The following is a 24792-nucleotide window of genomic DNA, read 5'->3' on the forward strand; positions in this document are numbered from 1 at the left end:
TCTTATCTCACAGATCCCAAGAGAGAAATTCACCAAATGGAAGGCAAGAATGAAAAAAAAGTAGGGTTTATTTAAGAATAGAAACAGACGTCTCACAAGGCAAGAGAGGACCTGATAGCAGGTTTTCCATATGAGGATACTAGTCCAGGGGTTTATATAGCACTGGGGTCAATGCTATGGGTCCAGATTTATGCTAATCAGGGTTGGAAAAGTACCAGTGCTACTGGTTAGCCTTACAGTCCCATTCAAGCCTGCTCCACTTCCATTTCTCCCAGCTTGTTGGGAAGCGGGAGGCTGAGATCACCTCATCATGAATGCTTGGTGTTGCAGGCTGCAGTGCTGTGTGGAGCAGGTGCCCACACAGGCCCAGGCAGGAATGCCTCAGCACAACAGGTCAGTGCACCCTGGCTTGCCACAGCCCTGGCTAGCTGGGCCTCAGGCTCATGTTGGCATGGCGGGCTCTGCATGGCCCCTGCACATGTAGGCTTCACTACCTGTGCTTCAGCCCTCCCAAGCCACTGTTCTGCAGCTCCATGGCTGCACAATGCAGCTTCTATCAGTGGGCTGGCTATGTGGTTCAGTAGCTGGGAAATCATGTCACCAGAGATCAAACCCAATACCTTGCATGTGCTAGGCAAGTACTCTACCACTGAGCTACATCTCCAGCACTCTCCTTATTGTCTGCCTTTGTTGCTATTGTTTGGCTTATTGTTAATTATTTTGTTTTTAACCTGTTAATATTAAAGCTTTATAGCCTTAAAAAAAAAAAAAGAAGAAGTAGAAATAAGGACTGGGATATAGCTCCAGGGTAAAGCATACTTGGGTTCAAGCCTCAGTACCAAAAAAAAAAAAAAAAAGAAAAAGAAAAAAAATCTCCCAATGGCTTCCCCATTAAGAGGATAACTCCCCCTTTTGCTTTATAGTCTGGCATTCTGAATTTGGGGGTTCTGCATCTAAAGTTTCAACTCAGGACAAATCAAAAACGATTTGTGGGAGGCTGAGGATTATAACTTTGAACCCAGCCTCTGCAATTTAGCCAGACCTTGTCTAAAACTAAGGAATAAAAGGCAAGGGATATGGGGTTGAAGCTCAGTGGTAAAGTGCTTGCTTAGCATGCATGAGGCCCTGGGTTCAATCCTATGTAAAACACACACACACACACACACACACACACACACACACACACACACACACTGTTTAAATTGCACCTGTACCAAACATGTTGACTTTTTCTTGTCACTATTCCACTAAACAACATAGGATAGCAACTATTTACATAACTTTACATTGTGTTATGTATTTAAGTAACCAAAAGGTGATTTAAAGTATGGGAGTATGTGCATAGAATATAAGCAAATACTGTACCATTTTATATAAGGGACTTGAACACCCAGGGATCTTAGTATATATGGTGGGAGGGCTCCCTAATATCCACACATACTGAGGGAAAAGTGCATTTTCTGCTGGTCTAGCCACAAATACCCGCAGTTTCCTTCCCACATCAAGATGTTGACATGAAATTAATCTTTAAATTTTTTACAATTCCATACTTTAAAATGAGGTCCTGTTAGCTCTTCTGAGGTTCTGTCCTGAGATTTATTCCTTGGCTTTCAGTTCTATCCCCAAAACATTTTAGTTTGGTAGTCCTTTTGTAAACCTTGATTGATATTCATATGCACACCATCTCCAAATACACTCACAAATAGGATAATGTTACAAACACTGTTCTGAATCTTTTTTTCCATACATACTTTGCAAAATTCTGTTCTATCAGTTCTTATAGATGTGCCTTACCCTTCTGTTATTATTTCATGATATGACTGTACCATAATTCACCATTTTCCCAAAAGCTATTCTAATTTTTTATTACTATTAATGGTATAATGGACATTTCTGTATGTGTGAATTTAGGATTTGTGTATTTATATAAGATGAATTGTAATCCCAGCTACTCAGGAGGCTGAAGCAGGAAGATCACAAGTTGGAGGTCAGCCTGGGAAATTTAGCGAGACCCAGTCTCAAATTTAAAAAGGGAGTGTGGTTCCTAGGGATGGTAGAACATTCCTGGGTTCAGTCCCCAGTACCTCCACTAAGGAGGTGGTCAAACTTTTTAGTGCAGAAATAACTATTATTTATGAACTATTACTCATAAAATGCTCTAACCCCCCCCCCCCATGAGAGGCAGAGGGGTTAAGGGCCCACTCTAAATTGCTGCCAAGGGCTGAAGCCATAGGTTCTCTCCTCCCTCAACACAGGGCAAGCTGTGTGTCCTGGACCCCTAAACTAGGCCAAAAGATCTGAATGGTGTGGAGCTGACCAGTCCTTCTCACCCTCTGTGAAGCACTTGTGGGGTACTTGGTGCCTCCTGACCTTCACCTTTTCACACATAAGGCCGAATACCCTCAGGCCCACCGCTGCAGGACTGAGGGGCCCCTCTCAGTAGCCTGGAGCCAGGCTCCCTTACCTGCTCCGTCACTGGTGACTGATTCCAAGTATTAGTTTCTGGTTGTACAGAAAGTCCACACCTTGCCATGGTTCAACTTGGGATGTTTTACTTTACAGAGGTGGAAAAGCAATACCAAATCAGCAGAAAATGTACTTTTGATTTTGAAATCAGATTATTTCTCAAACTAGAACCATGCAGTACCATCCTCTCAGGAGGCTGGGAAGGAGCAGAGAAGCCACATAGTCAGAAGGGGAAACAACTGTCTCCTGTGTGCTGTGTTGCTAAGCAGGAAGTTTAGTGGGCAAGGTGTGATTAAAAAAAGCATTTCTACTTAGGATGTTTACAATTTATTTTTGGCTCAAAGAGCATCTGTTTACACTACTTGTAACTGAGTGTATCCAGAGAAAACCATCATGCCCGTGGGTTAAACTTTGGATTTCAGAGTCCATCTTCTTGGGCTCAATTTCTGCCTTTGCCACTTATTAGTCAAACAACTTGAGCCAGCGTACTTGACACCCCTGAGTTTCATTTTCCTTTTCCGAAAGAGAGACAATAATAGTACCTGCCTCAGGGTGGTTGTGAGAATTAAATGAGGTATTATGTGAATTTAAGAGAGAAAATGCTCTTCACAGTTAAAAGCTCACAGGGGTGGGGGACTCCCTCTTGCTTAGTGGATTTGAATGAGGCTCTAACAAGAACTGGCAGGATAACTAATCCACCTGTTTTCAGCTGCCTTGAATTTGAACTGGGAATAAGGAATTCAGGCTTTTCTGAGGATTAAAGAGATAAGGGCATTTAGAATAATACCTGGTAGATAATAGCACAGAAGTGATTGATATTATGCACTATTTTCTCCAGGTATCAGAAGAATATCAATACAAGGTAGATGCTCTGTTTACCCAAAGACATATCAATAATTTTTAAAGAAGTGTTTGAAGATAGACATGGTGGCACACACCTGTAATCCCAGAGACTTGAAATGCTCAGACAGGAGGATCACAATTTTAGGCCAGTAAGCTCAGTAAGTCTGAGCAACTTAGTGAGACCTATCTCAAATTAAAAAATAAAAAGGGCTGGGATGTAGCTCAGTGGTAGAGCACCCCTGGATTCAATCCCCAGTGCTTAAAAAAAGAAAAAGAAAAACAATTATTAGAAAACATTTTCTTACCAGTTAATTATTTTGTAGAACTATTCAAAAAAAATGTATTCTTAACAAGAAAAAGCAGTACTGCCTCACACTGGCAGAGAATTTACATAGTACCCTGCATAGTGCTAGGCTCTTTGCTTTCAAGGATTTCATACATCATCAGAGGAAATAAAGAAAGTAGACAATTGCAATAAAGTGCATTGTAGCTCAAGGTGTACTACTACTTTGCTCTCTTAATCCTCACAGCCACAAATTAATCTCCGCATGTAAGAGGGGAATAAGAGACACAGATGAAATTAAATGGGATGAATCCCCTATGTGAGATTTTTTGCTTTGTTTTGTTCTTTTGCAGTAGTAGGTATTGCACCCAGGGGTGCTCTACCACTGAACTATATCCCCAGACCTTTTTACTTTTTATTTTGAGACAGGGTCTTACTAGATTGCTGAGGCTGCCCTTGAACTTGAGATCCTGAGTCACTGGGATTACAGGCATGCACCACCATATGAGTTTTAGAGTTCTCCTATAACTGCTTTATTAACTTCAACTTACAAAGATTTGAATGATCCAATTTTGGCATATGGACTTTCATTTTGTTCCCTTCATTATTCTAGCTTGGGTTTTCTATGCAGAGTAAATCCACTGCCTGTTGTAAACCACATAAGGGCCTTAGAGCCTCACTACAATATAAATGGAAGCAGCATAATGGGGCATGAAGCTCGGGATGTGGACCTAGGTGGGTGCTCCTGGTAACTGGGCAGATCTTCAGAGCCTGGCCTGTGTCACCCAGGGAAGTCAGGACAGCAGGAGACTGTGCACCTGGTAGATTGCATGTGGACAATAAAGGGGGAGTCAAGAGCTGTGGGAGCACTGTTGCACACAGAGAAACAGCCTGTGCAAAGTACTGTGGGAAGTCTAACATGATATAGAGACCACGAGGTATTCCTTGTGACTGAACAAATCATGTTGGGAATTAAAAAGTAATAGGATGGGTTCGGTCTTTGTTTTTTTGTTTTGTTTTGTTTTGTTGTTTTTGTTTTTGTTTTTCCTGTGAGCAATAGTGAGCAACTGAAGATTACTGAGCAGGGAAAGGGCATGATCAAATGTCCATGGTGAAATACCCCTTACCACGTAGTCATGGGAAGATAAACTAGAAGAGTAAGGTCTAAAGGCAAGAAGTAGAGAAAGGAACTATGGCAATGGTTCAGGTGACAAGAGGTAATAGAACTGGGAAGGCAGTGGAGAGATCTTCAGGAAGCCAGGAAAGGGGAGGTACAAACTGGAGACTAGTTGGGTGTAAGAAGTGAGAGTAAAGTAACAAGTGAGAGTCTCCCCAAGGTTCTGGCTTAGGAAGCAGGGTGAATGTCCCTGCAATGTGCAGCAGAAATAAAACAGGAATGGACCCTGCTTGTGGGGTCTGATTCCAGGTTCAGACTATCCAAGTGGAAGCATCCAATAAGGAGTGTGCAAATATAGGTGTAAGCATCTGCATCTGAAGACTTGTCTCCTAGCATCTCTCCACTGGTTCTTCTGGGGGTACAGGTTCTTAAAAATGATCTTGAAAACTTAACATCTTGTCTCCAGAAAATCCTGGACAGAGAATTCCCTTCCTCTGAAAAGCCCTTGGTGACAAAACGCTGGTAAAGGAAGAGGACAGCCTGGGGACCTCACAGTCCCAGGGTGAGTAGAGGAAGGGGAGCCACACAGGCCATTTAAAAGGTGTGGGGAAAAAAATGTGGCATATATACACAATGGAATTTTACTCAGCATTTAAAAGGAACAAAACCATGGCATTTGCAGATAAATGGATGGCTTTGGAGAAGATAATGCTAAGTGAAGTCTGCCAATCCCCCCAAAAACAAATGTGGAATGTTTTCTCTAATATAAGGAGGCTGACTCATAGTGGGGTTGGGATCATGGAGCATGAGAGGAAGAGATGAATTCTAGATAGGGCAGAGGGGTGGGAGGGAAAGGTAAGGGGTCAGGGGATTAGCAAGGATGGTGGAATGTGATAGACATCATTATACAAACTACATGCATGAAGACTTGAACTGGGTGTCAACATACTTTATATACAAACAGAAATATGAAAAATTATGGTATATATGTGTATTAAAATTGTAGTACAGAAAAAGTACATGTATAAAGACATGAATTGGTGTGAACATACTTTATATACAGAGATATGAAAAATTGTACTCTATATGTGTAATAAGAATTGTAATGCATTCCACTGCTGTTGTGTATTTAGAAAAAATAAAATCAATAAAATATTTAAAAAAATAAAAGGTGTGGGCAGAACAAAATGCAGTGGCACACACCTGTAATCCCAACGACTGAGAGGCTGAGGCAGGAGGATTGCCAGTTTGAGTCCTGCCTCAACAACGTAATGAGACCGTGTCTCAAAAGAAAAAACTGAAAGGGCTAGAAATGTAATTCAGTGGTGGAGCACTCCTGTGTCTAATCACCAGTTCCTAAAACAAAACAAAACAAAACAAACAGGAGTGGGCAGAGAGGAGGACAGGAAAGGCTGGGTCAGTGTGGGGTCAAGGGACAGCTGAGGCTCAGGATCACAATAAGGACTGTCAGGCATTTGTGGATTTCCATCAAAAAATCCCTGTCATCTGGGGACTCATCTGGAAGTCATATAAGGTCATCAGGGTACAAGAAGTGACTTTCAGTGAGCCAGTGGACTGAGGAAGTGCAGTCCCTTTTGTTAGCAAATCTTTGATTAACCCGTGGTCATTATTTACAGCTCTCTGCATATTGTAACTGCGCCACTGGTTCTAAATAATCACTATTCAGTATTTATTTACACAAAGTGCCTTTAGAATCAAGTCAGGCTTGGAATTATAACAATTTAGAGAAGGGGTTGAGAAAGTTCAAGAGATGAGTGAAAAAGAAAAAACAAACAGAAAATTACAGAGAGAATCATGACTTCACCAATGTGGATTTGAGACATTTTTTCTTTGACTAGAATCTGAGTTTTTTTGTTTTGCTCTGCAAATGAAATCAGAAATTCATAAACTTGGTGGGAGAAAATATCATTTCACTGAGAGATCAAGTACAAATAAGATATCCTCCTTGGCAAAGATAACAAAAATGCCTTTGTTTTATAACTAAAAGAGAAAGGAACTTACTTTAAGATAAACAGTGTGAACTCTATCTTAAATGCATGCATTTATGACTCGTGTTTGCTAGGATTACAGGTGTGCACCACTGCACCCAGCTCAATTTAACGATTTTTCAATACAATTAGCCAAAGCTAATCCCAGCACAAATAGATAACAAATGTTATAATTTAAGAGGTGGATTAGAGAGGCAGAAAGGAAACAATGAAATTTAAAATGCCCCCATCAGGGCTGGGGATGTGGCTCAAGCGGTAGTGCGCTTGCCTGGCATGTGGGGCTCTGGTTCAATCCTTAGCACCACATAAAATAAAAATAAACATGTGTGTCTGCCGAGAACTAAAAAACAAATATTGAAAAAATTCTTTCTCTCTCTCTCTCTCTCTCTCTCTCTCTCTCTCTCTCTCTCTCTCTCATCTCTTAAAAAAATACCCCCATCATATGAAAGAGTGGGAAAATGGCCCAGTGTCTGGCTTCTTGGAATTCATACTTCCAGTATGTGAATTACTAATTCTTCCTGGAATCACCCCCATTTCCTCTGGAGTGTCCTTGAGTGAACTCAAGCAAGTGCCCTTGAGGGACATGTTAGCTCTCCTGCCATCCTCATGCAGCCCTCCACGCACCAGGACAGTTTCATTTCACTTTATTTTCTGCAGTGGTGGGGATCAAACCCAGAACCCTGTGCATCATAGGCAAGTGCTCTACCATAGGCCACTTTGAAGGAGTCCAGGACATTATCAGAACTTTTTTGCTCAAGGCTGAAAGATTTCTATACAGTTTATAAAATCCTATGACCTGTTTTGTGATGAATTTATAATTATTTATAACTATATCCCTAGTTACAAAAAAAAGACAGTAAGAGCTAACCTCAATAGTTCTTACTGTGTGCCCTGTGTTAGTCTAAATTCTTTGCATATGAACTCACTTAGTTCTTACAACATCTGTTAAAAAAAAAGGGGGGGGGGATGAGTCATGGGCCACAGTCACCCAGCGAGTGTCAGGGCCGGGCATTTAATGTAGGCAATGTGCCCTCAACAGCCACCTCATTCTAATCCATATAAAGATAGTCCAGACTCAGAACAGTTCAATTTGCAGTTTCTCTTTTTTCTTTTTTTCAGTCCTAGAGATTGAACCCAGCACCACTCTACCACTGAGCAACATCCCAGCCTCCCCCCACCCTTTTATTTTTTGGTGCTGGGGATTGAACCTAGGGTCTTGTGCATGCTAGGCAAGCACTCTACCAACTGAGCTATATCCCCAGCCCCCCTTTTTGTTTTTTGAGACAGGATCTGGCTAAATTGCCAAAGCTGGCCTTGAACTTGCCACCCCCGCTGCCTCGTCCTCCTGAGTTGCTAGGCTTACAGATTACACCACTGCATCCAGCTCAGTTTAATAATTTTTCAATTTTACCATCATATGAAATATGCATTCTTTGGATTTCTATCTCTTCCCAAACTAGCAATTTGCAGTGAGGTCCTTTCTGGAGATGCTGGACAGCAGCAGCATATCCCAGTTCCCTGTAACTCAATCACCAGAGCCAACAGCCACAGCTCTAGTGGCTCTAGTGCACTGTGTTGTCAGGCTGAGGATTTCATTAGACTAGAAGGACTACATGCATCTTCACTGACAATGCTTTCAATTCCAGATTGGTTTATCAGGATGTATATTGGAAATCTAGCCTCTTGAGATAGGAATAGGGATGCAGCACACAGTTCAGTGCCAAGAATGATAGGGATCTGCTAAAGAGCAGGTTTTAATGCTCAGATAGGACTGTACAGAGTATTCAAGAAGGGCATGAGATGGAAAAGATGCTTCCACAGGTGTTTAGACAGGGAACTTTCCTTAGCTCCCAAAGTTTCCAGGTCTACACAGTCCCCCATCTCAGGCCATGACAACCCCACCCAGGAGTCCAGGGCAAAATTCTTGGCATGATAATTGGTTCTTTATTTCTCATTCAATCTTCTGCCCATCAGATCAGAGATCTTTGCTTTGTGCACTTATGGCTTCCAGGAGCCTGGAATAGTGCTTGGCTCAGTAAATATTTGAGATGCAAAGGCAGGTAAAGAAACACCAAGAAAAGCCCCTGTCTGCAAAGCAGATAGGACCCAAGGGCATTCTACCACTCAGCTGCATCCCCAGCTCTTAAAAAGAAAACATGCACCACAACAGCCTGCTTGACTCCAAAGTTTCTAGCAATGTGACCCAGGTTGCATGTTGAACTTTTTCCTAGAGCTGGAGATTGAACCCAGCACCTCAGCATGCTAGGCAAGAGCTCTAACACTGAGCTACACCCCCCACACACTCCCACCCTACCCCTGGCTAGGGTGTTTAACTTATGAGCCTCCTGGACATTTTGGGGATTGCCCAGGATGAGTATTCTATCACAGTTCACTGGATGGACTCCCAGTGAGTGTGATGTGGTACTGGGGAAGTCCCTGGCTAAATGTATTCTCCATTTCCGCGCCCATTCCCCCACCCTGCTCTGGAATACTTGAGATCCTTGGTCTTGGTTGGCAGCCATGCCTGGGAGGAGTCTACAAAGAGACAGGGTTGGGAATTGGGATTCCTCCACACTTCCTGTAAATAAAGCAAAGGGAGAATTTAGGGAAATTCCAGTTTGCTATGTAGGTGACACGTGCTGCACGTACCAGGCCTCTCACCCATGCTTTCAACAGCTGTGACATTTCCCTGACTCAAAACACTCCTGGATGGAGACAGTGGATATACCATTTCACAGACTGCAGACCTAAACCACATGTGCTACTTCTTGTTATCAGGTTATGGAATCAAGTTAAGAGTCAGTTCATACTCAGTCAACAATTAGAAATCAATATCCAAGGGCTGAGGCTGTAGCTCAGTGGTAAAGCGCTTGCCTCAGTTGCATGCGTGAGGCACTGAGTTTGATCCTCAGCACCACATAAAAATAAATAAAGACACTATGTGTTCATCTACAACTAAAAAAAATATACATAAAATTTTTTTTAAAAAAAATATCCAAGCTGGTAACTTTATAAGGATTTTTGAAAAATTGAATTGATATTTGGATTATAGTGTGGCTCAGTGGCAGAGCACTTGCCTAGCATGCCTAAGGCCCTGGGTTCAACCACCAGCATTGCAAACAAAGTAAACATAAATGAGATTTATCAAACATCTACTATGCACCAGGGCTATTATAGATGCTTAGAATACATCAAGGAACAAAACAATGACCCTACCTTCATGAAGGTTATGGCCTAGCAGGGGAGACAGGTAATCAATGTAGTGAATAGGTACAAATGGGTACAAATCTGTTATCTTATAAGGGGATTCATGTTATGGAATCTTTATTAAGGAAGAATTACAATAATTGAAAAAATAAAAAATGTAAAGGATTCAGTAGACAAATACTGATTAAATCTGGGAAGAAGCAAAATCAAAGAAGGTCTCAGTTTCATTGTGGCAAATTTTAGAAAAACAGAGTCTGTGTGTTGCCCCTAGAAAGGGAGAAGCATCACCTTTTCTTTTGCATGCATGGTGTCCCAGGGGTTAGGACAAAGTCACACCGAATAACATCTTCCTGCCATGTGTGTGTCAACTTTCTTCCCTGGATGCCACACATGAGGCCCTCTCCACACACCCACCTGTCTTACAGGCTTATGATGAGGAAGCTGAGGTCAGATTCCTTAAGTGTCTTACTCAGGTCCTGCTGAAGGCTAATGATGAGAGAACCTGGAACCTGGGTCCTGATGCTATGATGCTTCTCAAATTATCCCCTGCTAGAAACCTAGAATCCCATGACCTGGGCTGGAGTGGGGGGCAAGAGATGTTTGCTTATCATGACTCTAATATGCATTCTTCAGGAAATAATCAAGCATTTATAATAATAATAGCTAATTGTAGGTTTGATGTACATACCAGGTCTCATTCCAATAATGTCACTAGTGAGATTCTCAGTAGATCCCATAGTGAGATTCTCAGTAGATCCCATAAATTCTAAGAGGCTCTGAGAGGTTGCTTAAATGGCTCAAGATCCAAACCTAAAAGTAAACAATCTAGATTAGACTCAAAGCCAGGCATGGTAGCACACACACCTACAATCCCAGCAATTTGGGGGGCTGATGCAGGAGATTGCAAATTTAAGGCTAGCCTGGGCATCTTGGTGAGACCCTGGTCTCAAAATGAAAAATGAACAAGGATGTAACTCAGTGGTAAAGCACCCCTGGGTTCAATCCCTAATACCACCAAATACTAAATAAATAAACAGAAGATCACAACTAGGAAGTCTGACTTCTGAGGTCTTTATTTAAAAATAATAATAATACATACATACATATACAAAAACAAAATGATAAAATAAGTATATTTCATATTATTCCACACCAAAATCTCAGAGTATCTGATGGACCCACTTGAAGCAAATTGTCCATTTGGACTGGGATTGACCTGACATCTTCATCAGGGTATTCCACAGTACCTCCTATGCCAAAATGTCAACTTCACCCTGTGACTTTACTTCCGTATAATGTCCAGGATCCAACTACTACCTAACTAATTTTTTTTTCAGTACTAGTAACTTAACCCAGGAGTGATCTACTACAACTACAAACCCAACCCTTTTAAAATTTTTTTAATTTTTAGACAGGGTCTCAATAATTTGCCTCGGCTAACCTCAAACTTGCAGTCCTCCTGCCTCAGCTTCCTGAGTAGCTCAGGTTACAGGAATGCACTATAATGTCTGGCTACTAACCAATGATTTAATATCAATTGAAAATGGTTGCTCAAAGGGGTCTCAAAATCATGCTTTTCAAATTCTATCAAGTCCCTTGTCTTTGCTCCTGACATTATTATACAAGATACAGCTTCTTATCAAGTGGGGTATTTGCTTACCCTGAAATAGACAATATATATGCTTACCTTTCCTCTTTTCAACTTTTCTCTATATTTCATTATTATTAATATTATTTTACTATTATTTATTTAAAGAATCATTAGCCAAGCACAGTGGTACATGCCTGTAATCCCAGCAATTTAGGAGGCTGAGGGAAGATGATCATAAGTTCAAGATAAACCATCAGCAACTGTCTCAAAATAAAAGAGAAAGGACTAGAGGTGTAGTTCAGTGAAGAAAAAGGACTAGAGGTGTAGTTCAGTGGTAGAGTGCCCCTGGGTTCAATCCTAGTACCAAATTTTATATATAAATATATTAAAATTATATTTATACAAACACATACCATTAGGGACTCATGAATTAAATTTGATGTGTCTTGATTGATTATTAAGACTATTCTTTCTCATATAACTCCTATATCCTTTAGATACACTCTCCGAAAATATCCAACTTTCTTGTGTTTCTAGAAAAAATAAATCCTAGGTGCAACCTGTCAGATGCTTTGGGGGTGGGGGGCATATTTAGGTGAGACCCAGTTGTTCAGAGCTTTTACATTCCTACTCTCTGTGCTTCCTTGACACCTAGACCTGTGTCCACTGCAGAGTCCATGATGCACAGGTGTGCTGATAAGACAGGTGCATTGTAGGTCTAGGATATCCCTGCTAAGAGACCCAAGCAAAGATAAAGCCAATCCAAGGGCCATTCCTTGTTCCAATGAAAGTGCCCTGAGGTGGAACACAGTCCAGAGGGCCTAGAAGATTTGCCTGCAAGGAAGAGAAAGTACAATGAGGAGGTGAGAGCCAAACATGGCACCACGCTCCTCAGTAGTGCCAGTGCCTCAGTAGGTGGAGTCCTAAGAGGAAGCTGGGAAATTTCTTTTTTCTTAGTAGTCACAATTTGTATTGAGTAAATGAATGGACGTCAACTAGAATGACTTCTTTTGAACTATGCTAATGAATGCCAGCAACGCAAATAAGTAACAGAACTAATGTTAAAAGAAACTATGTTATTTAATTGTCATTGTTGCATTGTGTATAAAGGACGTAGTCCTTTTCTGCTCATGAATTGTTTCTTAGAGTAGTAAATGGATTAGAATTAAACATGTCCTTGTTTTCTGATGTTCCCAAATCATTCTCATCTTCCTGTTATTCTTTTTCTTCCCCTCCATTTTTCCCATTTGCCCCCCACCACACACACACACACACACACACACACACACACACACACACACACACATTGTGGATCAGCATCCACTTATCAGAGAAGACATTTGGCCTTTGTGGTATCTAGTGTTCAGAAGGAGTGTTGAAAATAAAACTTAACTGCAAAAAGACAATTCTTTTAAAAAAACAAATCCTTGGGGCTGGGGATGTGGCTCGCCTGGCATGCGTGCAGCCCGGGTCGATCCTCAGCACCACATACCAACAAAGATGTTGTGTCCGCCGAAAACTAAAAAACAAATATTAAAAAATTCTCTCTCACTCTCTCTTTAAAAACAAACAAACAAACAAAAAAACCAAATCCAAGTACTTGCAATTTGAAATATACTTTTAATGTAAACCCAGAGGCCCACACATACTAGGCACATACTTTACCACTAAGCTGCATCCCAGGCCCAAATATACATCTTCATTGTTTTTTCTTTTCTTTTGGATCATCTGAATAACTGGTGATGGTAAACTGGACTTACCAGCTTGTAAACCCCCTAGAATTACATTTTTATGCATTTATATATAAATATGTATATTTAGTATAAATTATTTTATACATTGACTTTTTTAATATTAATAATATTTATTAAATCAATATTATTTGGTTTACTTATTTATTAAACTACTTCAAGATGAATAGACAAATGTTGATGCATAATACATAAAATGTTCTTCAAAGAAGAGGACAGCCAGGGGAAATGAAAATTATAATGTAATTTATAATACATATAATACATATACATACACTGTAACATATAATACATTGTAATGCTCAGCATCAGCCAAGCATTATAAATAATTTTTTTGAATTCATTTTATTCCTTTTGGAAGTGTTGTCACTAAAAGAGTGACCTCTCTATAAAACCATATATGCATGCATAAGGCAAAGAAAACAATCCCTCACCCCGCATTTTTTAAACTTTCATACTTTTTTAACATTTAATTTTTAGGTGTAGTTGGACACAATGCCTTTATTTTTTTTTTACTTATTTTTGTGTGGTGCTGAGGATCCAACCCAGGGCCTTGCACGTGCTAGGCGAGTGCTCTACTGCTGAGCTTCAACCCCAGCCCCTTAACTTTATACTTTTAATAAACATGGAGTGGTTTGAATTTGGGTTCTCTTTAATGAGCTGGTACACATATGGCCCATGGGTTCTTAGTCTTCTTAAGCCAACTCTTGGAGGTTAGAATAGGATATAAAAATGACTAGACTAAAAATTCCAGTGATTGGTTTGTCCCACAATGGTTTCAATATTTAAATAAAATTTGAGGGGTACTGTGATTCAAACAGATCAGAGGGGTCAAGGGACAACTTTAGAGTCCTTGGTGCAAGGTATTTCTTATTGAACAAGGACTATATATGACCGGGGAAGGATTTTAAATGTCTCGTAAAGCTGAGAGGGCCTTTACACCTCATTTCTGATCCCATTTTCTATTTCCAAACTAGGCATCAAGAGTCATTAATTCTGGTATTGCAAGAAAACTTTTCATTAGCTCTGAGAGCTCTTTAAGTACAAGCCTCAGAGCCATGCCATATTAACTGAAATTTCTCTGGATGTGACCATTGTTTTGGCATTTCAGGATCATGGTTATATGTACAATTTATTCTACTTAGGTTTCAGCTTTTGCTTGTTGCTGGTGTCGTCAGAGAACACAGGCGGATGTTTCGGTATCTTGTACTCAGTGCCCTCACTTGCACAATGATATGCTCTCAAGTGTTTTTGCACTCTTTTCAGACTTTTTGTGCATAGCCAATGGGCAAAAATCACATTAGGTTATTGCATTTAAAAAGATTCCTGCAAAAATGGAAGGCATTAAAGGTTTTATTAACACACACAAAGAATGGAAGGCATTTAAGTCAAGTTTCTGCGATTATAATCATAAATGGTAAAATGAAGATTTTTCTTTCCTCCTAGAAAGTAAGGATCAGTCATGACCTTAAGCTAGATTGGGTCTCAATTTCATGGAGGTTATAACAGGTTGCAGCAAATGGTTTCTTCCAACAATTTTGCAATGGAAGCTTTCCACATATATGCATTGTTTATCCATACCTCTCTCAATCACTTCCAAATGGGCTTCTTGTTTTTGATAACTGAGTGACTACTAATTATGGCATTTTGTAATTATGGGGAAGAAATAATGAAAATTCCCCAGTCTTATTCATCAGTAAGAAGCATTAAAGGGCTAAAGCATAAAGTTTGAAGGGTATTGAATTATGTGTCAGGCACTATTCCAAGTGTTTTTTTTTTTTAAACTTAGGTTCTAAAAATCCTTTAAAAAGAGCATTATCAGCTTCATTTTATAGATGAAGAATCTGAAGCACAGAGAACACATTTGCTTGCCCAAATTCACATGTCTAGTGACTCAGATCAGAACACATTTTCTGTAAAGGGCCAAGTAGTGAATATTTTAGTCTTTGAGCCACACAATCTCTGCCACTCTGACCTTGTAGAATAATAGCAGCAATAAAAAGTACAGAAATGGATGAGCATACCTGTGTTTCAACCAAACTTTATTTCTGGACAATGAAATTTAAATTTCATATAATTTTCACATGCCAAAAAATATTCTCCCTTTTGATTATTTTTCAGCCATTCACAATTATAAAATCTATTCCTAGTCCTCAATCCATATAAACAGCCAAAAATCTAAGTTTTCCCTTAAGCTCTAGTTTGACATAATTAAGAGGAAGAGCCAGGATTTGAACCCAGAAGCAATCCCTTAAGTTTATATATAGTCTTTATCATGATACTAAAATAAGTTAGGCCCATTATAAAACATACAGCTGAATAGGAAGGAGAAAATAACAACCACCAATAAAAACCACAACTCAAAAGTAACCACCAGCAATAGTTGGTATTTTCTCTCATTCTTTAGTCCACTGTTTTGCAATATTAATTTTTTTTTAAAAGCAGAATGATAAAATTGTAGTTGGACACAATACCTTTATTTTACTTATTTTGTGTGATGCTGAGGATGGAACCCAGTGCCTTGCATGTGCTAGGCAAGCCTTTGCCGCTGAGCCACAACCCCAACCTCTACTTTTTTTATTTATTATAAGCATTTTCATGCTTCCATAGAAGCCACACAATTATAATAGTTTGATACATAGTAGTTCAATTTAAAAAGGCTAAAGGGAAATCCTTATTTTGAAAGAATTTTACAGCTCATGTTTTCATAAAGCACTTTTTATTAAGTGACCACTTGGTCACCTTTCACTTATCTGCCATTTCTGTTGAGTTGGAGGATTTTTTAAAACAACTCAGCCTGAAGCAGGGATGTATTGAAATGGCTTTCTAATGACCATTGTTCCTTTATTACCTAGATGACTCTAAACAAAAGGCTAATTTTCCCACCTCCGTTTGTCCAAGTGGGACACAGAGGTAGTTGTATACACTGCACCTAACTTGTGCCTGGCTCAGAGTAGATGATCACTTGATAGGAACCAATCCTAACTTTCCCTGCTCTACCAACAACACTCCTTCCCTCAACACTATTCACAAGAAGAGAGCTATTTCACTAAGGTCTACAGAGAAAGTATCACGCCTGTGCACCACAAAACTCTTCTTTCCAGAAGTGAACATGGAAAGCCTAGGATGGAAATCATTAGAAGGATAAAAGAGGTGGGCGGGCCTGAACCAGAAGCCTCCACTCCGCCCTTCTGGCCCCTCTGGCCCCACCCAATCTGGTTTCAGCCCAAGTCATTCCGGAGATTATTATAGAAGTTTCCAAACTGAAGCAATGCCCAGATTTCCGCCACGGCAGCTGGCATTTTGACATCAGCAGAGACTGTTTTCTTCTACCCAGGTACCGAGGACCTTCAGATAGGACATCAGAGAATTCAGAGCCCAGACAGCTGGTGAACAGAATATGGAGCTGACAAGTACAGCAGCCCCCAAAACCGAGGGCTTCAGCAACACTGGCTTCCGGGTGAGCAGAACTTTCTTCTTCTGTTTGAAACCAAATAAATGGAAAAAAAAATGCTCTTTCCTTACCCGCTTGGCAAGTTTCTTAAACTTAAGCAGTGGGATTACTGGGCCACTGTCAAGAATTTTAATGTCACATTTAGCCCACTATTTTCTTCTTGGGTTCTTTTGTGTTGACAAACCTGAAAAGTCTCTTTTAATGACTTAGGGTTGATCCAGACTTGCTCTGTTACTAGGAAACTTGCTCTGTTACTCCTCCCTTTTTTCCCCCTCCGGCTCACAACATGGTTGCAGTATTTACCTGCAGGCATCCTTCCAAAGATTGGGGGGGAATTCCATCTTGAATAGAGCAAGCATCTCAGAACTCCTTCCTTCTAAACTAGGTCCCACAGCCCCTGATAGTGGCCCTGGTGCCTGCCCCAGAACGGACAAGCAAGTCAGTCTCCTGTCATCAGCCCAAATGCTGCTCATCCCAGGGATGGGTGCCACAGTCTCAGAAGGAGGCCTATTAAAAACACCAGGCAGGGTTGGGGTGTAGCTCAGTGGTGGGGTGTAGCTTGCTTAGCATGCTCAAAGACCTGGATTCCATTCTCAGTGCTGCCTTAATAAATTAATTTAAAAATGAATTATCCCTTTAAAAAAAAAAAAAAACAGGCTATTCCAATTTGGTGTAGGATGGGGATTTTCAGAGTTGTTCCTAGGTGTGCTTCTTTTCCTGCCCTGACACTTAGCATGAGAACTTTGGAAAAGACACAAAATCTGCAATGAGCATGTGTGAGCAGCCCCTTGGGCCTCATCATCACTAGAAGGACAAAACAGAACTTTTGGGTATTAATAAGAAAAGAAGAAGGGGGAAAAGGACTTTGACATGAACCCTGATTCTACCTATAAGTTACTATCTCTCTGAGTCCCAGTTTGTCTATTCAATAGTCACAGGGATGTCCATCTGATAGTAAATGGGAGGAAAAACTTCTACCCTTTCAGGTACAATTCCTAAGGCCTGTGAATTAAACAAATGAAAACTGAGTTAACAGGAGAGAAGTATTACAAATTTTAGTAACTTTTTAAATTTCACATGGGAACCTCACAAAAAAAGTGAAAAGCCCAAAGAAGCAGTTAGTCTTGAGAGTTTATGTATCATTTTAACAAAGGGTGTCGCATTCGGAGAAGTGACTAGACAAAGGAAAGAGGTTTGGGGCTGTTCAGGCCAATAAATTTTGGGAAAGCAACTTGGAAATATATGGCAGGGGGGACGACTAATGGAAGATAAAGCTGATTCTGGGAAGGTTTGCTTTCCACACTTACCGCCTGGTGAAAAGTGTTGTACTCCTCTTCCTTTTATGGGACAAAGGGACAAGGGAAATAATATGCCTTGCTTTTAGGAAGATGAGGGAGGGCAGAGTGCTCACTCATATCTGCTCCTTCTCAGTCACCTTAGTTCAAAATATTCTTCTGTGAGAATGGCATGTTTTAAAAGTGGCATACCTTGGTCCCTGTATGAATATTAAATGATGGAAGGGAGCACCAAGTATGAAACCTGTTATAAGTTAAGAGAGTGAAATGAGGGGCTGCATGGGGGCAAAGCAGGTGTAATAGTGAGAAAAAAGCTGGTGCATATCTCTGGATCTTGTATTTACCAGTGCTAAGAAGGGACAGCAATTCAAGAAGGCAGGAGACACTGTTTTTGCCCTTGAGAAGGAGAGCAGGGAGCCTGATGTGGTGGTGCACACTTGTATCCCAGCTGCTCAGGAGGCGGTGGCAAAGGATTGAGAGTTCAAAGCCAGTCTCAACAACTTAGCAAGGTCCTAAGCAACTTAGTGAGACCTTGTCTAAATAAATAATAGCAAGGGCTGGGGATGGGACTTAATGGTTAAGCATCCCTGGGTTCAATCCTGGTACCAATAATAATAATAATAACTAAAAGAAGTAATAATAATAATTAAAAGAAGAGGAGGAAAAGGAAGAGAAGAGGAGGAACAGGAAGAAGAGCAGGCTAGAGGCTTGCACCAAATCCACTTTGCCTCTATCCCATCCCATCTTTTCCATTCTCTTGAGTCATAATAAGGCTTAATTTGTAAATAAATATATAGTTAGCGCTGGGCGGTCTGTGGAGTCCATGACAGCATACAGAGGGAGAGAGAACTGCAGTTAGGACTTAACAAATGGGCAGGCATTTTCCAGGCAAGCAGGAAGGGGTGGGTCCACAGAACACCGCAGACAAAGAGAACTGTCCCAGAGCCTAAAAGAGAAGAGCATGTGTCTGGGGTGGGGAACAGGAGGCAGGGGACAGCACAGGCTGGTGCCAGATCATGTGGCCTCCATGTGTGCTGAGGCATGAGAGAGGGAATCACTCAAAACTACGATGACCAAATTATTTTTTAAGTGAGCCTAGTGGCCCTCTTGAAGGTGAATGAAAATGGAGAGAGATTCGTGTGCAGTTGGGAGATCAGTTAGGAAGTCAGTATAATCATCCAGATGAGGCCTAAGGCAGTGGACACATGCAGGGACGAGGTGCTAACACAGGTAAGAGGCTGTTCCTCAGAGGCCATCTGGAGTCAGGATCAGGGTCTGAGCGCTGCTCTGGCTCTCAGCCCTCCATCTTCTCCTGTAGGGTAAGATAGTAATGGTACCTCAGGATTGTTGAGGGAATTAACTGAGGTAATACACATAAAAAGTGTTTGTAACACAGATATACACATTTATGAAAAACAGTGCCCAGCACATAGTACAGGCAAAATAATAGTAGCTCTTGGTGTTGGGATTGATTAATGAGTGAGGAGTCAGTATGAGATGTCAACCTGGAAGTGCTTGCCTTTTTTAGACAGAAGATCTTTCTTTTCTTCTTTTTTTTTTTTTTTAATTTTGTTTGTTTGATCGGTTTGGTTTTAGGGTTTGTTTTGTTGTTGTTGTTGTTGTTTTGTTTTTGTTTTCCTCTTTTCCCTCTCTCGCGCCCCCTCTCTCTCTCTCTCTCTCTCTCTCTCTCTCTCTCTCTCTCTCTCTCTCTCATTAGAATAAGGAACAGAATGAGTTTCATCTGAGGCTGTTGGTTGAAATTTGAGAGATTCCAGGCATTTTGACAAGAGTGTAGATCAAGTAGGGAGTTTGTGGTGCACATCCACCTGGAACCTCAATCACACAGATTTGGAGGCTGTTAGCACGGAGATGGGCAAGGGTGTGGGTAAGACCACCACAGAAGGAAACCTGGGACACACCAGAGTTTAAAGAGTGGGAGTGCAGAGAAGGAAGCAGAGAGAGCCACAGGTAGGGACAGAGAAGCAGAACCAGGAGAGAGAGGTGTCTGGAGAAGTCAAGGAAGACAGAACTAGAGGGTTCATCGGAAAGACCCCTGGGGTGGCTGGGGGCAGGCATGGAAGAGGCCACAAACTCATTGCATTTGCCAAATAAGAGATTCCTGGTGGGGCTGGGGATGTGGTTCAAGCGCTAAGGCACTCGCCTGGCATGCGCCAGGGCACTGGGTTCTATCCTCCACACCATATAAAAATAAAATAAATATGTTATGTCCACTGAAAACTGAAAAATAAATATCAAAAAATTCTCTCTCACTCTCTCTCTCTCTCTCTCTCTCTCTCTCTCCTCTCTCTCTCTCTCTTAAAAAAAAAAGAGATTACTGGTGACCTGGGGCTGGGGGTGAAGAGGGGAAATTTGTGTTATGTGTGGGTATTAGACTAGGGAAAAAATGAAAGCAGAATGTATGCTCCTCTGGCAGGGATAAGAGGAAAAGGCCGGGGGTGGTAATTTAAATTGTTATTATTGTAAAAAATAACATACATAAAACCAAGTATACAACTTTTTTTTGGTACTACAGATTAAACCCAGGGGTGCTTAAATACTGAGCTAAGTCTCCATCCATTTGTTGTTGTTGTTTTGGGGTTTTTGTTGTTGTTGCTGTTGTTTGTTTTTTTGAGACAGGATCTTATTAAGTTGCTTAGGGCCTTACTAAATTGCTGATGCTTTGGGATCCTCTTGCCTCAGCCTCCCAAGCCCATGGGATTACAGGCATGCACTAATGCACCCAGTTGTCAGATATATGACTTCTTAAAAAGTGGACTGTGACTCAGATCAGAGAACAGGGAATTCATATCCCTCAGTAGCCACATCCCTACACGTGCTCACTAGTACCTCCCTCCCCAACTCCACCCAGGACTAACCGCTGTCCCAACTTGTTGTCCTATTTCTCAACTTCTAACTATGAGTCCCAAAGCAGCACTTGTTTTTTTGACTTTATATAACCAGAAACCTACAAAATATATTCTTTGCTTATCTTTGAACATACATGGAATTAAGCAGGATGAATTCTTTTGTATCTGGCTTCTTTTGCTTGGTTTTCAGCCATGGTATTACAAGTGACCGTAATTATCCTGTTTTAAGAATACATAGTCCTCTGTCTGGTAAATATTCCACAATTGATAATTTTACCCTGTGGACATGGTTGTTATTACAGTTGAAGTTTTTTGGAACTTCTACAGAAAACACAGCTGTGAACGCTCTTGGACATGCTTTCTGGAGCACTGTAACAGTTTAATCAGGATTGTGCTCAGGAGTAGAATGGTTAGGTCATCAGAGTACATATACACTTTCAACTCTTACTAGTAATGCCAAACTGTTTCCTAAATGACTGCACCAATTTACATGTCCATCAGCAGAGCGTGGGTTCCTGTTTATCCTCCACATCTTCACCAAAATTCAAATGGATTTTTTAATTTCAGCCATTTTGGTGGGTGTGTGGCCATACAGTCATGCATCAATCAATAGCGTCCTTCATACATCATTAGGCAATTATGTTGGTGTGCAAACATCCCAGAGTGGACATAAGTGAAACTCTATGGTGTAGGCCAATTACTTGTCCTGGCCTCTTGATTCAATTGAGATGTAATAAACTCAAGGTGTACAACGTTGCTGCCAGTGTAACAGCACACTGTACAGTACACATTTCTATCTTTTTTTTTCTTTGTAATCACAAAGACCATGCTCTAAAATAACAACAACAACAAGAAAAGCATAGTATAGTAGATATATAAACCAGTAGCAGTCTTTGTCATCATCATCATTATTATCATGCACTGTACCTCGTTGTGTGCACTGCGCTTCTCCACACTGGCAGTGCAATCCATTTGTTTACACCAGCATTATTACAAACACAGGAGTGATTCCTCACACTGTGAAATCACAATAGCTACAACATCACAGGTTAATAGGCATTTTTCAGCTCTACTTCCATCCTTTGGGACCACCATCACATATGTGGTCTGCATTGACCAAAACATCATTATGCAGCACAGGACTCACTCACATCCATGTTATTGATCATCTCATGCCAACTTTATAAAATACCTGTTCAAGTCTCCTGCCCATTTTCTCTACTGGATTTTTTTCCTTTTTCTTTGTGATTTGAAAAAGTTATTTAAGTGTTCTGGCTACAAGCCGTTTGGCAGTTATGATTTGCAAATGTCTTCTATCACCCTAAAGATATCTTCCAGTCTTCAATGATTTGTTTTGATGAACAAAAGTTAGTCATATCATGGTCCCATTTGTCAGTTTCTTCTCTTTTCCTTTTCTTGCTTAAGGAAGTGGCTGAGTAGGGTGTGGCACATGTCTGTAAAGCCAGTGACTAAGAGGTTGAGGCAGGAGGATTGCAAATTGGAGGCCAACTTGGGCAACATAACAAAACCCTGTCTCAAAATTTAAAAAAATAAATAAAAAGAACTGGGGAGATAGCTCAGTGGTAGAGCTTCCCTAGATTCAATATTTAGTATCACAAAATAATAACAATAATAATAATAATGATTTTTAAAAATTGTAAAGCTTCTTATTTTCACATTGAGGTATCTAGTCCCCTTGAAATTGAGGTTAATATGTATTGTACGGTGGGAGTCAAGTTTTTTTGGTTTTCTGCATGGACATTGAATTTATTTATTTATTTGTTTACTTATTTATTTATACCAGGGACTGAACCCAGGGACAATTAATCGGCCCTTTTTAGTTTTTACTTTGGGACAGGGTCTCATCAAGTTGCTTGGGCCTCACTAAATGGCTGAGGCTAGTCTCAAACTTGTGATCCTCCTTCCTCAGCCTCCCAGGCACTGGGATTATAGGCATAAGCCACCATACCCAGGTGGATGTCCAATTATTTCAGCATAACTTTCTCAAAAATTTACTTCTCCCAACTCCATAGATAGTTCTCAAGTGTTCATATTTGGGGAAGGCTTCTATTTGGAATAAGGTGACTAAAAGTTGTTTCCAAGCTAAAAGAAGGAAAGGAAGATCCGGAGAAGAGGAGAGGAGGTTAACAGGAAAGGAGGTCACCTACATCTCAGAATCTTTAAAGATGAAAAATCAGGCAAGTTTTTGAAAGAGCACTTTTATTAAAAGGTTCCCTTAGGGTTCCACCTCTAATGCCCTCCCCAAGAAAAAGCATCACCTTGCTACAGATGGCCCTCAGAGGCACAGAGACTGCTCGCTCTGGAAGTCAGTAGGGTGGAACCCACTTAAGAAAGTCTTGAGGCAGGACTAGACTGGGCCTCCACTGCACAGAGGAATGGCTGAGTTACTCAGTGATTTTCCTGGTGAGCCAATCCTGCTGACAGCCCAGAGGAAGGGTTTGTTAAATGAGGATTGAAATTCTCAGCTCCTATGGAACATTGGCATAAACTTCTCAAGCAGATACGATGAGTATAGAAATTCTAAGGTTCTGGACTTACATGCCTGTAATCTCAGCAATTTAGGAGGCTGATGCAGGAGGATTATAAATTTCAAGCTAGCCTTGAAAATTTAGCAGAGCCATATCTCAAAATAAAAACTAAAAATGTTTTAAAGGGATGGTGGTATGGCTCAGTGGTGGAGCACTACTGGATTCAATTCCCTGAATTGGGAAAAAAAAAAATTTATTTACTTATTTATTTAATTATTTATTTCTGAGGTTGAAAATAATTATTCAAAGTAAAGGGAAAGGGCATTGTTTCTCCTTAAGACACTATTTTGGGAGGTCACCATGGGTCACACTCAGGTTGAGTAGTTTTACACATCTCTCAGGATGAGCTGGGCTAGAGCTACCTAGATGCCTTTCACAACTGAAATAAAGTACAAAAAACATAAAACAATAATTTACTTTTGTGATGGAAGTTTTAAAAATACATCTTCTTTCCTCAAATGTGCTGCATCCACACTTATTTCTAGGGGAAAAGAGCCTACGTGAAGATAACCAAAGTCACTTTCATGATAGCCCAGAGGAAAAGTATTTAGAGATCTAGTATTTTCCTCATTCAAACATTCCTGAAGTGATTTCCTTTAAAAGAGGAGACGCTTACTCATCATCCATTGAGACACAGAAAACAGGAAATCATTAATAATGTGAACAGACTAAGGTACTTGCTGTGGGCTGAAGGCACAAACATCTCAGAGATACATAGCATAAGCTACATAAACAATTTTATTTTTTGGTACCAATCCATTAGAAGTGTAAGATGAAACAAATAAGGCTGATTTTAACTATATTTTATTTACATTTTTCATTTGTTTCATACCAAGTCTTTGAAATCCAGTGTGATTTTTTTATATCCACATGTCAACATTAACGCTAAATTTTTATCAGGAATACTTGATCTGTATTTAGATTTCATAAAATGTGTAATTACAAAAGTAGATTCATAACCAAGTTGTTCCAAACGTACTTAAATGTTTTCTGATCAATTAATCTAGTGTTCATTTTTCAATTTAAACTTAAGTTAGTCAGAATTAAATTCAGGGCATCTGTCACACTAGTCACATTTCAAGTATTTAGCAACCACTTGTGGTTGGTGACTATTGCACTTATGACTCAAGGAAGGTACATGTTTCTTGGTTTTTCAATTTAAGAAAATAAAAATCTGATTATCTTTGACCTTTAAGGATCTGACCATCAAGTGCATGCCATAAAACTAAAAGAAAGTAACAACATTAGGGATTTTTCTCTGTAAGATTAGTAGTAAGGACTAGGAATGTGGCTCAGAGGTAATATTTGCCTACAACTGATGAGTCCCTGCACTCAATCCCCAGCACTCCCCTCCACCAAA

The 24792-nt window shown here is 40.3% G+C and overlaps 1 protein-coding gene across 2 annotated transcripts in view; it reads left to right on the forward strand.

Moving 5' to 3' along the window:
• Positions 1-24792, forward strand: part of Slc28a3 (solute carrier family 28 member 3) — a 103817-nt gene that overhangs the window by 11348 nt on the left and 67677 nt on the right. Inside the window, exons 2-3 of one of the 2 annotated variants that reach the window (XM_077796992.1) lie at positions 5176-5271; positions 16605-16727. In XM_077796992.1, coding sequence (XP_077653118.1) covers positions 16668-16727 — 60 coding nt within the window. In that variant the 5' untranslated portion in view covers positions 5176-5271; positions 16605-16667. Of the gene's footprint in view, positions 1-5175; positions 5272-16536; positions 16728-24792 lie in introns of those variants that run through there. The other variant, XM_077796993.1, reaches the window with a different exon arrangement.

This window comes from Urocitellus parryii, chromosome 4 (assembly GCF_045843805.1).
Source record: "Urocitellus parryii isolate mUroPar1 chromosome 4, mUroPar1.hap1, whole genome shotgun sequence".
NCBI lineage: Eukaryota > Metazoa > Chordata > Mammalia > Rodentia > Sciuridae > Urocitellus > Urocitellus parryii.